Consider the following 15521-nt stretch of genomic DNA (forward strand, 5'->3'; position numbering starts at 1 on the left):
CACATAGGCCAACTCAGGGCAACACACAAAACTGAACAACACAGGTTATCACAGACTGTTTGAAACACTGTTGTATTAAAGAAAAGTTGCAGGAGGAACCGTGAGTCTCGGTACGTAGTGCACACATGAATGCTGTCAGCCAATACCATGCGCGTACGGTATCACGTGACTACCTACAAAAATCCACAATGTAGTGAAGCCGCATATCTTGAACCTCAAATAAGTGAAGGATTACTGTATATCAAGTTGACATGTTATTAATGTGGTTAAACAGCACTTTAAAAAAAAGAAATTATAATTAAGTTAAATGAACATTTATTTAAATCATTATGCTACAAATAAAACAAAATTATTTGGAATTTGTATGTCTTATTTGCAACTAATCACTCAATCTATTTGCGCTGCAGTTGTGTGTGTTGTGGTGATGTTATAAGGGGAACCAACCTGCTGGGTGCGATTGTAGTGCACAGTGTACTTTAATCCTGCCAGAGGAGGCTTCACTGAATGCTCATACTGTATGTTTCAGATAAAATGTGCTGCTATTTTCTTAGTTTATGAACACGTTTGGATTCATATCTGACATATTTTGAATTTTCTTTCAACAATTATGAATGTGTCTCTTGTAGATAATAGCATGTATTTAGTGTTAGAACTGGTCCTGTCAAAATCAGCTTTTTTGAAATTGCAAACTGTTCAGAGCGACTAAGCACCGTATGTAGAAAGAAAGAAGAAGAAATACAGGTATACTTTATTGATCCCCTTGGGGAAATTGGGATTTTTCACTCATGTTTTAGTATATTGTGAAACATGCATATGTGTGTACAGGCCCCTGAAACAAACACACACACAAGGGGCCTATAGGCAGTAAGAGTATTGCCTACAGGCAATAAGAGGACATAAGAGTATTTACAAAACCTGGCTGACATAGCAGCTCTTTTCAGAAGCACTCGTTCCCTTCGGTATCATTCTCTATTTAGCTACATTTTAATAGGTTAATATCCAGTTAATTTTAATGAAATATTTTTTTCCATACACTATTCAGATGTTTTCGGATGAAATATCACACTTTTCTTGCTATTCTTTTACGTTATATAATTCTTCAGACTGTCCATGGCATCAGAAGAAAATTCTTAAATGTGTTTTAGATTCCCAAGTAACCAATACTGGAGCACGGACTAAATCAACTAATAATTTTCTATTTATCTATTTAACATTGTTACCAAAGAATAGAAAAGTCAGACAGAAATATTTCTGCCATTCTTACTACTTTCACATTCTCTTCACCTTAGTGAAAATAGAGCAAATATCTCAGTGTTTTCTACATGACCATTGGAGAGCCTGACAAAGAGAAAACTGTTGGAGAGGTTAGCATCACAGTCCCTCAGGGAGTTTCATTCTTACATTCAATCTTCACTTTTATGTCTTCTTATGCATTTTGACATCTTCACATCTTTTCATATACAGTATACTGCATAAGTGAACAATTTAAGGTATTAAATTATAGTAGATTATGTGTTCACCCCTTAAAGTATTAAGCCTGTTTTTTTTTTACTGTACTATATTCAGATGGCCTGACCAACAAAGGAAAAAGAAAAGTGATAAAATACCAGAGCCTTTTTAACTGAAGAGACAGCAGTGTGTCTGAGTTCTCTTGAAGAAAGTGATCTAGGTGCTGCAAGTATTAATAAATAATAATAATAAATGTATTATTAAGAAAAAAAATCCTACATGCATGTTCAGGCATATACAGCCTGAAATACTCATATCCTTTACTGGGCTTTCGCTAGGAGGTAGTATGACTAAGCCACTGTGGCTCAGTGTAAAAGAACTGAGTAAGCCACAAAAAGCCACATTCTGTCTGTCAAAGTGTCTAAGCCAAAGTTAAAATGTGTTGTAGTCCAAGTAAAACTTACAAGTAAACATTGAGTAATATTTTGTATGACTGTATCTTCACATAGTGAATGCAAGTTTTTAATTGTTGAGGGGTGTAAAACCACACTTGTCATAGGGGTGTGGGGGGGGACACCCCCCCCCGCATGGGGGACCGGGGGCCCCCCCGGGAACTTTTTGAGACAGTGGGGTTGTTTTCCTGCATTCTGGTGCATTCTGAGGGCAAAATCTTCTGTTCATTTTACCTACAAAAATACACTAAAGTCAACAGTTCAAGCTTAACTATCTGTATTTCTATCCTATTTTATGCAGGTATAAATGTGAGATTCAACAATTGAATTCACTATGTGAAGATACAGTCATACTAAATATTACTCAATGTTTACTTGTAACTTTTACTTGGACTACAAGACATTTTAACTTTGACTTAGACAACACCATTGGTATGCCATAGTTTAGTGGGGGGGTTTTTTTAATTCAATAACATGATTTTTCATTTCAATTTAAAAAGGCATATAAAATAGCAAGTGAGGTGAATACACATTTATGTGCATCGCTGGTTATTCCTGCCGATCACAGAGATCAAAAGTCTAAGACTACAAACAAGTATTGATAATATATTTCATTTACCTTCTGATCGTTCTGTCACCACTCCTCCCCCCTCTCAGCATTCACCATTTTGTTGTTCAATTAGAATTTTAACGCAAAATCTAATATAAAACACAATTCTCAATTTTCTTTCAATCGATTGTCCTCACCTTGTCATACACCAATTTGCGGGTTTAGCTTATAAAAAAAGCTCATTGGACGAGAGGTCATGGTCATGACTCGAGTGCATATTTAATGATCGGGAGCGTTCGGGTCACTTCGGCTATTTCCGTCGGCTATTTCCGTCGGCATGCTTTGGCTAAATTCCATCGGCATGCGGAAATAGCGGTGCTGGCGAAAATTGCGGCGCTAGCGAGCGAAAAAGTATTAAGTTTTAGCCTTTTTCCGTAAAAATAAGAACACCACTGTGGCTACACAGTCTAAAAACCTTGTAGCAAATCTGGAATTTACTTAGCCTATGGCGAAGTGGCGAATGGCTAGCGCAAGCCCAGCTTTAAGTATGTTTTTATTTTGTAGAAGATTTAAGGTTTTAGACCATCATTTGAGATTCACAGAAAGAACCATTATGTGATTTGTAGCAATGGAAATAAAAGGTAAACAATGATAAAAGTTCCTAAATAGTGCAAAGCCCCATTTAGTGTGATGGATAGAAGAAAAGAAGGCATTGATGGAACGCATTCTGGTTTATCTCTCCTCACTGCATTGGTTGCATGATTTGATAATAAATAATCCAAAAAAGATGACTGTCTTTTTCTTTTTTTTTAAAATGTTTTTCTCTCAAAGACATGCGTAGTTTAACCCTGGTTGGTGCCAACATGAAGCCAGCAATATGTGTTGACATTACACAGGCATTAGGTGTAATGAGACCACTGTAGAAAACGGACATGTAAGACTTCATCACAATAAGTATTAAATAAACAGATACAAAAAAACTAGAGTTGTTAAAAGGGATTCAGGAGTAAACTGTGTGTAACATTTAAACAAAAGGAAGACTGTCTATACACTGGGAATCATCCCAGAATACAATATTAAATCCCACGGTAGATTAATCCGTAACTGACCAACAAGTATTGCCATGCATTTCACTTATAATAACATCACAAAACATTTACAGCTACTGTGTGTAGCCTTTGTGGCTACTGCAAAACTTGACTACAGATTGTTTCTGTGGAAAATGGCTGATGTACAACCTAAAGTCTGAAAAAAATAGATTAAAAAAAATTTCTGCATTAAAACACAAACTTCTTTCAATCTATCTGACCAACATCTGGAATTGCTTCATTATTAATTTATAAGCGTATCCTAAACCATCTACACAAAAGACTCTAAGACAAAACTAAGAATAAATGATCTACTAAACATAAACATGGCAGGTTGTCATGTTTATGCTTATAGCATTACTAGTAGAAGTAAAACATCACTACTTGTCCATTACAAATTAATTGAATATTGCTCTTCTCAAACATCTCTAAGAAACGGTACAGCATTGTTCCTATGAACTACACTCAAAGTTGAAACATTTATAAGTTTGAGCCACAACACCATGTTTTAAAGACTATTACTGTTGGCAGAATTTGGCCTCAATAGTGAGAGGTGGCTGCAAAGTCTACACACAAGATGTTGAGGCCAATCAACATCCTTGCTTGAACCTTGTTTGTCGGATCATTCTTTCATGTGCAACATTCATGACCTTCAGATTTTATTGTGTAAATTTTGTGCAAATGAAAATCTAGAATGGTATAAGGAATTTAAGACATATATACTTATTTTATACTGTATGTACCCCTATGAACTGTGGCAGTCACACAGGATAAGCTGCTGAAGACCAGACAATTATGATCATCTCATCTTCAAGAAGATGAATTAATGAAGAGCCAGCAAGGAGGGTATCAGTAGATGAACTGGCTTTTGCTTTCCTTCACAATTCTATGACCTTAGCCGTAAGACTGACTCTAGGTCAACCTCTACAGCATACAATGCAACTGAAATAAATATGTCCCTTCTTTTATGCCAGAAATATTTCTGCAGATGTAAATAGTGATAGTGATGTCAAATGCAGAATCAAGTCGACACTCATAACAGCATTTGACGTGTTAATTCATACCTCTATCCCTGATGGGGTGGCCCCTGGTGAATCCACTTTACGTTTTTTGCGGGGTCCAATGGCAGCTAGTGCTGTGAGGTTGGCATCTCGCTGCCTCATCTGGGCCAGTTCCTGTTGTTGCATCTGGAAAAGGCACAATAAACATTTGAAAAATACATGTTTTGCAGATAGAACTGATAGTACCATTTGTTGTACCAAGGCTTTGGTACCAGTGACCAGTGGTACCTATTTTAATGCTTTCTTTATAACTACAAAAATGAAGGGGACCTTGCATAAGGTTAACAAAGACAGTAAGACTCTTCAGCTTTTTCAAAAATGGTTTATTTGACTTCCGTAAATGTGTTGCCTAGTCACATTTGCATTTCCCATTACCCTTTGTTTTGGAGCAGGAGCATTTCTTGTGTGTGTGTGTGTGTGTGTGTGTGTGTGTGTGTGTGTGTGTGTGTGTGTGTGTGTGTGTGTGTGTGTGTGTGTGTGTGTGTGTGTGTGTGTGTGTGTGTGTGTGTGTGTATATATATTTTTTTTTTTTTTTTTTTTTTGCACTACATCCCATATATCAATACAAAGTATTGTAAGGGAAAAATATCAAATTTCTTCCATCTATTTGACTATCCATGTACTTGTGAAGCCCTCCTGAGTACAACAAATGTTAACCTTTCATCAGCTATCAACAGCTATTGTCAAAGGTGAATTATGTTAGTGTGTGTGTAGTGAACTGATCCCGTGTGGGTTTTGCAGTTTGAGATAAATAAAGGGGAAATTGTTGGGAGGCACTGCCCAAGGTAATGTCATGTCTAGCCTCAGGGCTGAGGGGGAACCCAGCATTGCTGGGAGCTGCCCTTTCTATTATGTGCATGTGTGACGGCCTAAGGCCAAGGCACAGAGGGTGTCAGCACTCCCTCCAACATGCACGCACGCACGCACGCACGCACACACAAACACACACACACACACATGCACAGTACATACACAAAAGGGCACACGTGCCTTTCAATCCTGGCTACAGCATTGGGAATGCCTCCCCACCAGCTTGCCCGCATGCCTGCCCGCTGGGTGAGAGGCCTGGGTTGAAGCGAACAGGGACAATCAATATGCGCTTTCATGTCTTTTATGCTATCTCTCAGCGTGCATTTACAGGGTACTGGTGGTTGTGCGAGGCATGTGTGCTGTCTGATCGGGAGAAAATTTCATGTAACTTTCAGATGCGCTCTTTAAAAGGTTGTTTTGGTATATAAAGTGATGATCTAGAATGTGCATGCAGTTGCCTCTGATTTTTTTTTTCCTAAAAACCCCAACAGCAAGGCATGGCCTTTAGGGTGTTGCCACTTCACATTTAGCACGGCGGAACTGGCCAAACATACTGACAACACAAAATAGTGGAAATAACCACAGCAGGATCAACCAGCTGAATATTGAAGCAACATTCACTTGAAAATGTATACACTGTTATCAAAACAACAAGTACCTAAAGTGATTCCAGGCAGAATCAAGTTGGGAATCAGGCTCTTGATACTTCTCAAATGGTTCATAGAATATAATGGGTCTGAAATTGGGGATGGTGGCTGGCTAATACAAACAGACTAGAGACGTTCATTGCTCATGTTCACATGGCAAACGTAGCATTAATGTCATCAATGCTAACCTTATAAGACTTCTCCACAAACAACACACAAATCTCTCCAGGCCTGATATTAAAGCATCCCGATGCAAAGTGAGCTGAGAGAAAGCAATAGAGCAGAAAAGAAAGAGAGCACGAGATAGACTGAAAGAGATTGGTCCGTTATCTCACTGATGGCACCAGGATGCCGGCATCTCCGCCTGGCAGTTGGCACCAGGCATAGGCTGCGGGCGCCCACAGCAACTGCCTGCATTTTCAGATTTATGACTGTATGATAAATGAAGGCTTCAGTTTACCATCTGCAACCCTCCAGTCTGCGCTTCCCATCAATAAAGACCCCGCAATGACACAGGCAGACTGATTTCTGATTTCAATCTGGTGCCACTACTCCGAGGTTACCTTCCCTTAATGAAAGCCAACTGATACAATCCAGATTTGGGCAAGGCCCTGAACGATCCGCTTTCCTGTGGGTGTTTTTTTAAATCACCACTTAATTCAAACGTTTATGTCTATGTACACAGACACAATTGTACAAATTTAAGTCTAGTCTCTCCTGAACAGTTCAAGGTTCATTTGAATCATGCCTTTTTTATATTATTGGTTTAAAGCAATTTTGATTATGTCAATTTCATGTTTTAGTGAGATTCTTCATACAATATCTTTACCAATATCATTATCCCACTTTTGAACTTTTCATGAGTTTACCAATTGGTGCCATTGATAGGTTCATTGGCTTTGCAGAGTCTACCACTATGGCATCATTCTTGTAAGAAATTCTTTACCTTCTGGACCAGCCTGTAGGCATTGTGAAGCCACGGGTGCTTTCACCACTGAAAACTGCAAAGGTCACGACAGAGATTCATCTTGGGGAAGAAGAATAACCAAGAAGCAGGAGGCATACATTTGCCAGGTCCAATCAATGGTACATGAAGATCTACTATTCCAATGTCAAAAAAATATCAGTGCTACTTTGGCCTTTTAGAAAAAAGAACTTTAATATATAAAATTAAATTACTAGCAAAGGTCAGGAGATGAAGAGCATAAAGATGATGAGCAAAATCAATTTATGGCAATGTTAGGAAGGGGTTTTAACCATGATGAGAAAATAAAAATACCAGCTGATTACAGAGATGTTTGTGGAAAGTACATAGAGTATATGTATATTTTTGGAAGTCATTAAGCTAAATACATACAATTTACACCTTGCTTGCAGAGATTTCAAATACAAATACGGTACACCACTGCATTGGACTTTTAAACACTAGGCAAGATGAAAAAGCTCTCCTTTGAGAGTAAGTAACATCAACCAGGATTTAATGATAATAGAAAATATAACATGAAAATACTCATTATCATTTCCTGCTATAAGTGTTTAATATGCTTGAAGATTCAGCTCCTAGGTATCAAGTTATACGTTTTAATCAGATTATCGTATCATAAATTTATGTCCTGGAAGATTCCTTCAAATCACATGAAAATAAGACCTTGAGTTGTATGAAATCTGACATTAATATTTATCTTCAGAGTCGACAGCCTGTTTGTGATATTTTAAAGCACATTGTCTGAATCAAAGCTGGAGCTTCAAAAATAAAAGGTGAATGAATAAAACAAGATAAATTATATCAATAATATTTTCATTACTAATGTTTGTTACTATTACTCTACTGTATACTGAATGAAGGTCTTTCCCAAAAGCAAAATGACATTCAATGCATTTAAAAGAAATTATTTCAGTTATTTCTCAAAACGGTGTTTTCACAAATTCATAATTTAGAATTGTGTTGATTCCAGTAGTTTGGATACCTGATGCCTTTCTTTATCTGTAATTAACCACTAGAATGCCTGCGAATAAGAATTAATCTGTGTTTGAAGCATATACTGTTGTCATTGTTATTTACACCATTACGAATATAATACACCGAGGAAATGAAAAAAAACATTCATTAATTGGGAAGAATGTGTGCAATTCAATATAATGACTTCTACTTCTCAGTCTAACTATTGCCTTTTTTGTAAAGTGTTTACCACATCTTGTATAACCCCAAGCTCTGTACCCTTACTAGTTCAATAAAAATGCCCATCAAGGCGCACATACAGTTTTTTATCAACAATGAAGAAAGAAAAGTGTTTCCTTATGATGCAAAAATGTCCAAAAAACAGCAAGAACCTTAGAGCATTCTGATATGCTCGGAGTGAAGAGTGGTGAGAGCTGCAAGAAACATGATGGCCAACTTGCCATTCTCCATCACTGCTGTTTTTAACAAAGGTTTTTTTTTCTCTCCATCCTCCCTTTCTCCCTCCTCCTGGCCTGAGGGGCTGCTTGCGGCCCCCCAGACGCTTACAGACAGATGTCCTTGGTAGAGCAGAACACGCTCTGCTTGACGTCACAAGCAGCTACGAGGCTGTGAAGGAAGCTAAAGGGCTGTCTGTCTGGTAAAGACCACAGAATAAGAACCAGACCATGGGTTTTGAGTTGGTTTCTCACTTACCCTCCCCCTTGAAAGCTATGATCCATGACACTCCCCCACAACACGGTGGGGAGCTCCTCACTGTATATATACATATATATATATAGGCATAACATGCCACTTAGAGTGAGCACTAATTTTACCCCTTGGTAGAATGTGTGTGTTAAAAAAAAATGGTGAGATTCAAATCTCTTGTAAAAGCTCAATTGTGTATGTTGATAAAAATCAAACTATTTTCGAATGAACTAAATGCATTCATGAGACGAATGAATGGAGAGCATGCCTCCAACAGGCACATTAATTTATTCATTAATTCCTCTTCTTAACAGCTGTTTCCACTTTGAGGGACACAGGGTTGCTGCAGCCTATCCCAGCATACTTAGGAGCGTGACGCCGGTGCATCGCAGAGCCACATGAAAGACAAACAACTAGTAACACCCATATCTATTTATGATTTGGAACCAACCAATTCACCTGAAATGCATGTTTTTGGAGGTGGGAGGAAGCCGGTGAGAACCCACGCAGACATAAGAAGAACATGCAAACTCCGCACAGAACAGGGCTCAAACCCGGAACCGTCTTGCTGCGAGGCGACAGCGGTACCCATGTACCACCATGCCATCCAGGACATAATTCAATGATACAAGTAAATCTACAAGTAAAGCCAGTACTTGTCTGAATAAGTTTCCAGGGGGATATATGGTAGTGGTATCTGCAGTCAGTATATTACATTGAAATATTTATGTCCATTGGGTAGTCTCCAACCCAGGCACATGGATGTTTAAGGGCTGCAGGTGGGTGTGTTTGATGTATGCTTCATTTGAATTCACACAAATAAGAGTCATGTCACACCTTCCTGCAGCAATGTATGACAGTGTGGGCATATTTATTTGTTGTTAAACTTAACTCCTGTACAACAATAAGAAAGAAAATTTCTAATTTTCTGCAAAGAAGCTGCTAAAGCCACTCACTCTCTGTATTCACAGTCTATCTGGCTTGCCCAGCACTAATTGTCCATATATGGGAGGAGGGAATAACCAATGAGTCGTTCTCATTGAAACTGAAAAGTATTTGTGTCTGCCAGTAACTGAGATCTGCACCACGGTTTTGGGGTTCTTATGAGACTAATAGAACACCCCTTAACAAGGTTCAATAGGAATCCATTAATTGCTTTTTTTCTATAACACTGCTTAACAACGAAAAATGGGTGGAAACATAATATGTTATGTACCTGGTAGAAATCTTGGATCAGTTGAAAACTTTGGGAAGTACTTGGAAATTGAAAAGTAAATGTGACATGTGACGATTCTTGGACATTCTACATTTTAACAAATCTTTCTTTTCAAAAAGTTGTGTCTGGAGACTTTACTTGAATATATCAACACATTTATTACCGCATTGCCTTGTATTGAAAGATTGAGACTAGAAAAATATATGAGTTGATTAAAAACATTAACTATGCAGTTGGGGTCTATGTAAACACAGTAATAAAAACAAATCAAGACTACCACTAACTTGATTTACAACCACACAAGAATCTTCCATCAATGTCAAGAGTCTAAATAATTTACATTTTTCACTGTAAGGTCTTGGGTGGTCCTGGTGGTCTTGGAGTGTTGAATTCATGTTTCTTTTAGGATGATTTGTAACTTCAATATTTATCTGAATTTCAGAAAGTTTCAATTCCTTCAATACTGTACTTTCGTTAGTGATCAAATCAGAGCAAAACTAATAACACTCCCATCAGCCACAAGCGTGGTTTCTTTTAGTGCTACTTATCATATGCAAAAGTAGCATATGATAATGTTAAATGTTACTTTTTGCTATGTGACACCCTAAAAACCGGATATGAATTATGTTTGCACAAATGTTCCCCAAATGAAGCTAAGTAAAGGAAGCTATTTCTTGAGTCCAAACAGTATTAAATATAATTATTCTGTCTTGCAATAGTAATTCCGTAGTCATAGTAATAAGTTTAGATCTCCAAAGAATATATTATGAATGTCCAAATACCTTGGATGAGAGTAGAATGACAATTTGCATATGTGTTTTCTGCATATCTGTAATCTGATGATTTCTTTCACCTACCAACAACATGGCCGACTTTACATGAACATCTGTGAGCTGCGTCTTCAGGCCTCAGTTCAAGTAAAGTGCCTGGCAGTTATTTGCTGGAGAGAGAAGAGTCATCTGCAGTAACTAAGTAGGACTCAGTTCTCCTTCTGCACTCAGACACTACAAAAAGACGAGTTCAGCTTCAAACTGCTAATGAAGTCTTTTTGCTGGATATGGACATGTATGACCTAAGCAGAACTCAGTAACTGTGAATCATATCCTTGGAGAGAGAATTTTGTAATACCAAAGTTGTATATGAAAATATATTGATATATTGAATATATTGATAATGTGTGCATAAAATTGTGCAGTATACTGTGAGCTGTCATATCTAATTTGCACTAAGGTAATTATCTAAAATTTTACCAATACAATAAAATGAAAATAAGAGTCTCTTTTTTATTGTTCTTCATCAGTCATGTCTAGCTGCTCTCATTATTGTACTGTATTTTTGTTCAAACTTACATGAAAGATAAGAAAAGACATAAGAATCATGACTGTGTGGAGGATTTTTAGTAAACTAACTAACCAGGTTGTCAGGCCAAATTGTAACACACTGTATCTTCACATCAGAGTATAAATACCCTATACTTGAAACTGTTTTTTTTTGTTTCAAACATTTTAATTTCATGGGACTTCTGAGGTCAAAATCACTTTGGAGGGACGTGTTTCATTTTAAACATCAATAGTGCAATGAGGACAGTTCATTAATATAAGGGAGTACCAAAACATATTACAACAAATAATACAATGGACAACATAAGCAGTAGAAACAAAAGACAAGGCAACTTTCAACAAGCTAATACACCAGTAGAAACGGCAAGACCAGTGATGTCTTCATTTCAGGGTTATCCTCTGTCTGCAAAGTTTTGGTCTGCTTAGTCAACAGATGTTAAGTCTGTGGAGAAACTATGATCACATATCAAGGTCAAACTGGTTACTCGGGGGTAGTGATGAGTTGTGTGTAGCAGTCAAAGATGAATGGAGCAGGAGTCAGCTCATTGTAGAAAAATGGCTGGGTTTTTTTTCTTTTGAAGAAAAAAATGGATGAATTATCTCATTCCACACTGTGTAAAAGTGTTGCCTATGTCACTTGTACTTTTTTCAACAAAACAGTAATCATTAAAACATGATGAATCATGTTTGCCTCTTATGCCCAGGGTTTACTGTAAACAGAATTTATATTTATTTTTAAACTACATTTAAACCACCAACACGTATTGACAAAAATCTTCAGCTATTCCTGTTTAAACTATTGTATCAAATAATTGTAAATAACAATAAATCAGCTGAAACAGAACACACATACACACACACACACACACACGCACTCTCTCTCTCTCTCTCTCTCTCTCTCTCTCTCTCTCTCTCTCTCTCACATACACACAGACACACACACAGCCAATCTGTTTGTGATTATATGATTTTACCTATGGAGATGAATTCAAAGTAAATGCATGAGCTGCATGTCTGGGCTCAGAGTGCTCCAGTTCCTGTGAAGCTGAGTTTGTCTGAAGTGTTTCCAGGGCCAAGGACCAATTATTCACAGCCCTCAGCACTCCCTGGAGCTACGGTCATTATGTGAGTGTCACTATCATGACCTGTGGTTCCTCTTCATCTGCAACTTATTGCAGGAATTAAAACTGTGTTGAGGGAGGGTGTGAGAAATGTGAGGATAACTTGAACGTTTTTAACAGACTCAATGACTTTCCTTTGGAGTAAGCATTATTTTTTATAAATAAAAACATTTGCCATGAACATTTTTACGAGGAGCAGTCCTTAATGAAGGAGCCAGAAATCATTATTAAGCAGAATCCGTCAGTGACACACCGGAGCGTTGAGGAGAATGGTGATCATTAAAAATACTGCTTATCTAAGGGAAAATTTCCTACTTTAAATGTTCTCTCGCTTTGTCTAATTCTATGCTGCCGTGCTTCGTCTAGCAACCTTCTCTCTCTCTTTTTTTAACATTTAGATTCGCTACTCCTCACCTTCTATTGATCACGCCTAATTTGCATCCAAGAAAAGATGAGAACTCACATATTCACACTCGGAGAGAGGACGATGTCAATGATTTATTCATTTCCAAATCAAAAAAGGGAGTGAAAGGAAGGTAGATGAGAAGGGGAATCTTCATAGGCAGCAGGCGACTAGCAGGCTCTGAGGCTGGGCTTCTCTTCCCCACACCGCCCCCAGGCACATGGTGTGCAAGTACTCCTAATTAAGAAGGTGAATCATGCTGCCGCTCTCTAATTAGCCAACATGACAATCTAATGGAAACATGCAGGCCGAGCTGGCACACTTAGCATCACCTCATAAAGACCCCTGGTACTGTCCTCCCCATATGAATTCCAAAGAAATTACACCTTCCATTTTAAAGGTAAAAGAAGAAAAAAGGTGAGGCAGAGAAGTTCACAGAAGTGTGTTTTCGAGAAAGGTCAGAAGGGAAAAGTTGACTTGTAAGGATAAGTTTTTACACAATCCTCTGTATGCTGTGTTTGTTGCCTAATTGAAACGTGTCCTGCCTCCCTCTCACTTATATCCCAGGCACAGGAGGCTGGCACCTCGCCACCAGCGTAGCTCAGCATGCCCAATTCCCTAGTTGCAAGAGTCCCAAGGAGTGCTCTGGCGCACAAAGAGAGGAGTGAACCTACAGGCTTGTACAGCGAGGAGATGAGTCGCTATCTTCCTCTGAGGCAAAAAAAAATTTTTTTGTTGTTTTGCTTCTCATTACAGTACTTTGTAATATTCGAAAACACACAGGAACACCAAAGGTACTTTTAAAGCCTGCTTCTTTTTTCTTGTAATATGTCTTGAGGTGTAGAAAAAAAAAACTGAAGTTAAGACTACAGACAACAAAGCAACAAATAAAAATAGGGTTACCGTACTATCTTTAGGACCTACAAAACAGACATTATATGATGATTAATTTATTCACTTCAACTCCTTGTAAGATCTTTCAAAGCACATAAAAATTAAATTTCAGGAGGACGGAATTATTGTTGTTGAGAGGTAAGAGTTGTCATCAGAGAGATAATCACCACCACTATTTTAACTAGACTTTGCTTTATCATCCATAATAGTAAAGTATGCAAGGTATGAAGCCTGATGCACTGAGATGCTCACAGAGACAACATCGAACAAGAACTAGAAAGGGAGTTGAGTATTGGAGATGTGTGCATGCAGTTGTGCTACTCGGTGGAGGTTGTGGCAGAAGGAGGAACTGCAGTTGGATCAGCCAGTACGCATTTGTTCGCATCTCTAAATGCTGTTAAGTCAAATGGACTTAAATTCAGGACTACCACTTTCATTTTGAAGTGATCAGGGGCATAAATCTCCACTTAGAACTCATGTGCTGACCATGAATGATGATGCTATATTCATATTTAAGGTGCTGCACATCTGTGAGGACAGAAGACGAGAATATAACAACCATGAATTTGGGCACACAAAACAGCAGGAATTCTCTTTGAAAGTCAGCAGAGAAAGAGAGAGAACGTGGAGGAGGGTAGCTAGCCCTGAGGCCCGCCTAATGGGAAGAGCGTCTCTTTGAGCAGTGCAGTTTGCAGATGGCCAGGGGATGATAGCCTATAAACTTGTAAATATAACTAGCTTAATAAATCTAAGGACTTGAAACACAAATCTCTGACAAACAAGAGGCTCCCCTCTACAGAGAATGATGATGTTCTGGGTGAAAGAGGCTTAGTGTGGGTGGTCTCTTCCGGCCACTTGTGGAGGATGCTGGGCCAATCAAGAACCATGTATGTGGGCAAAAAGGCAATAAGATAAAATATGCTCAATCTAACCTTGGTTATGCATATGTCACATGGATTGATTCAGATATATATGTTGGTACAAAAGAAATTACATTTAACTATTGGCTCTTAATTAGAAGCATGCAAGGTTCAAGGTTAAGCTAAGGCAGAATTAATTTGGTTGAGTTTCAAGACATTTGAAGCTGCTGGTGGATTTTTGCGTTGGTGAACATAGAAATATTTGAGGAAAATAATTCTGGAAAAAAAACCCACTGAGATTCTTATTGGACAGCACTCTCTTTCACTAGTCCATTTATAATTGCAGGTTCTTTAAATGGAAGTGACCACATTAAAAATGGATGAATAATTCATTTGGTTGGATGAGTGTGCCTTCGTGTGCTTTCTACCATGTCACATGACATTTTGGTGATTCCATCTTGCATCTTTTACAACAGTCACAGTGTGAAAGCATCACACCAATAAAGGGATGAAAATAACCTAAGACAGCAACAGTTTATAAAGGTCAGGTTCTTAACCAACTTATTCTCAACAGTACTATACACTGGGAAGTTTAGCATTGGTGGATGACATGGTTTACTTGCTGATCAGGCCCTAACACGATCATCGGTCAAATTTTGGCCAGCTGCTGTTGCAAATTTGTCTTACTCCTCATCTCTCCCTGCCTGCCCTTACTCCACTCCTCTTCACTTCACTTGTTTCCTGTGTCCAGTTGTGCCTGCAGATGCAGTTGCGATGATGAATCTGTGGCTGCAGTGTGTCTGTGTTTCTGACATTGTGATGAATCTCTACTGGCCTTAACCCCCCCCTCCATCTTCTTTTTTCTCCATCTCTTTGTCTCTCCTGTCTCCTTCCTCCCTCTCTCTCATTTGCTCACTTTCAATGACTAGGCATTGCCTGGCCTCCTACCTCGGTGATGGAACAGATAGAACACACAGACCTAC

At 38.3% G+C, this 15521-nt stretch overlaps 1 protein-coding gene across 2 annotated transcripts in view; it reads right to left on the reverse strand.

The window, feature by feature from the left end:
• The window catches only part of LOC137600977 (transcription initiation factor TFIID subunit 4-like), an 88787-nt gene that overhangs the window by 26649 nt on the left and 46617 nt on the right, over window positions 1-15521 (reverse strand). For both annotated transcript variants that reach the window (XM_068322926.1, XM_068322919.1), the window contains one exon: window positions 4604-4726. In XM_068322926.1, the coding sequence (XP_068179027.1) occupies window positions 4604-4726 (123 nt within the window). The remainder of the gene's footprint in view (window positions 1-4603; window positions 4727-15521) is intronic.

Source organism: Antennarius striatus, chromosome 1, assembly GCF_040054535.1.
Source record: "Antennarius striatus isolate MH-2024 chromosome 1, ASM4005453v1, whole genome shotgun sequence".
Taxonomy (NCBI): Eukaryota; Metazoa; Chordata; class Actinopteri; order Lophiiformes; family Antennariidae; genus Antennarius; species Antennarius striatus.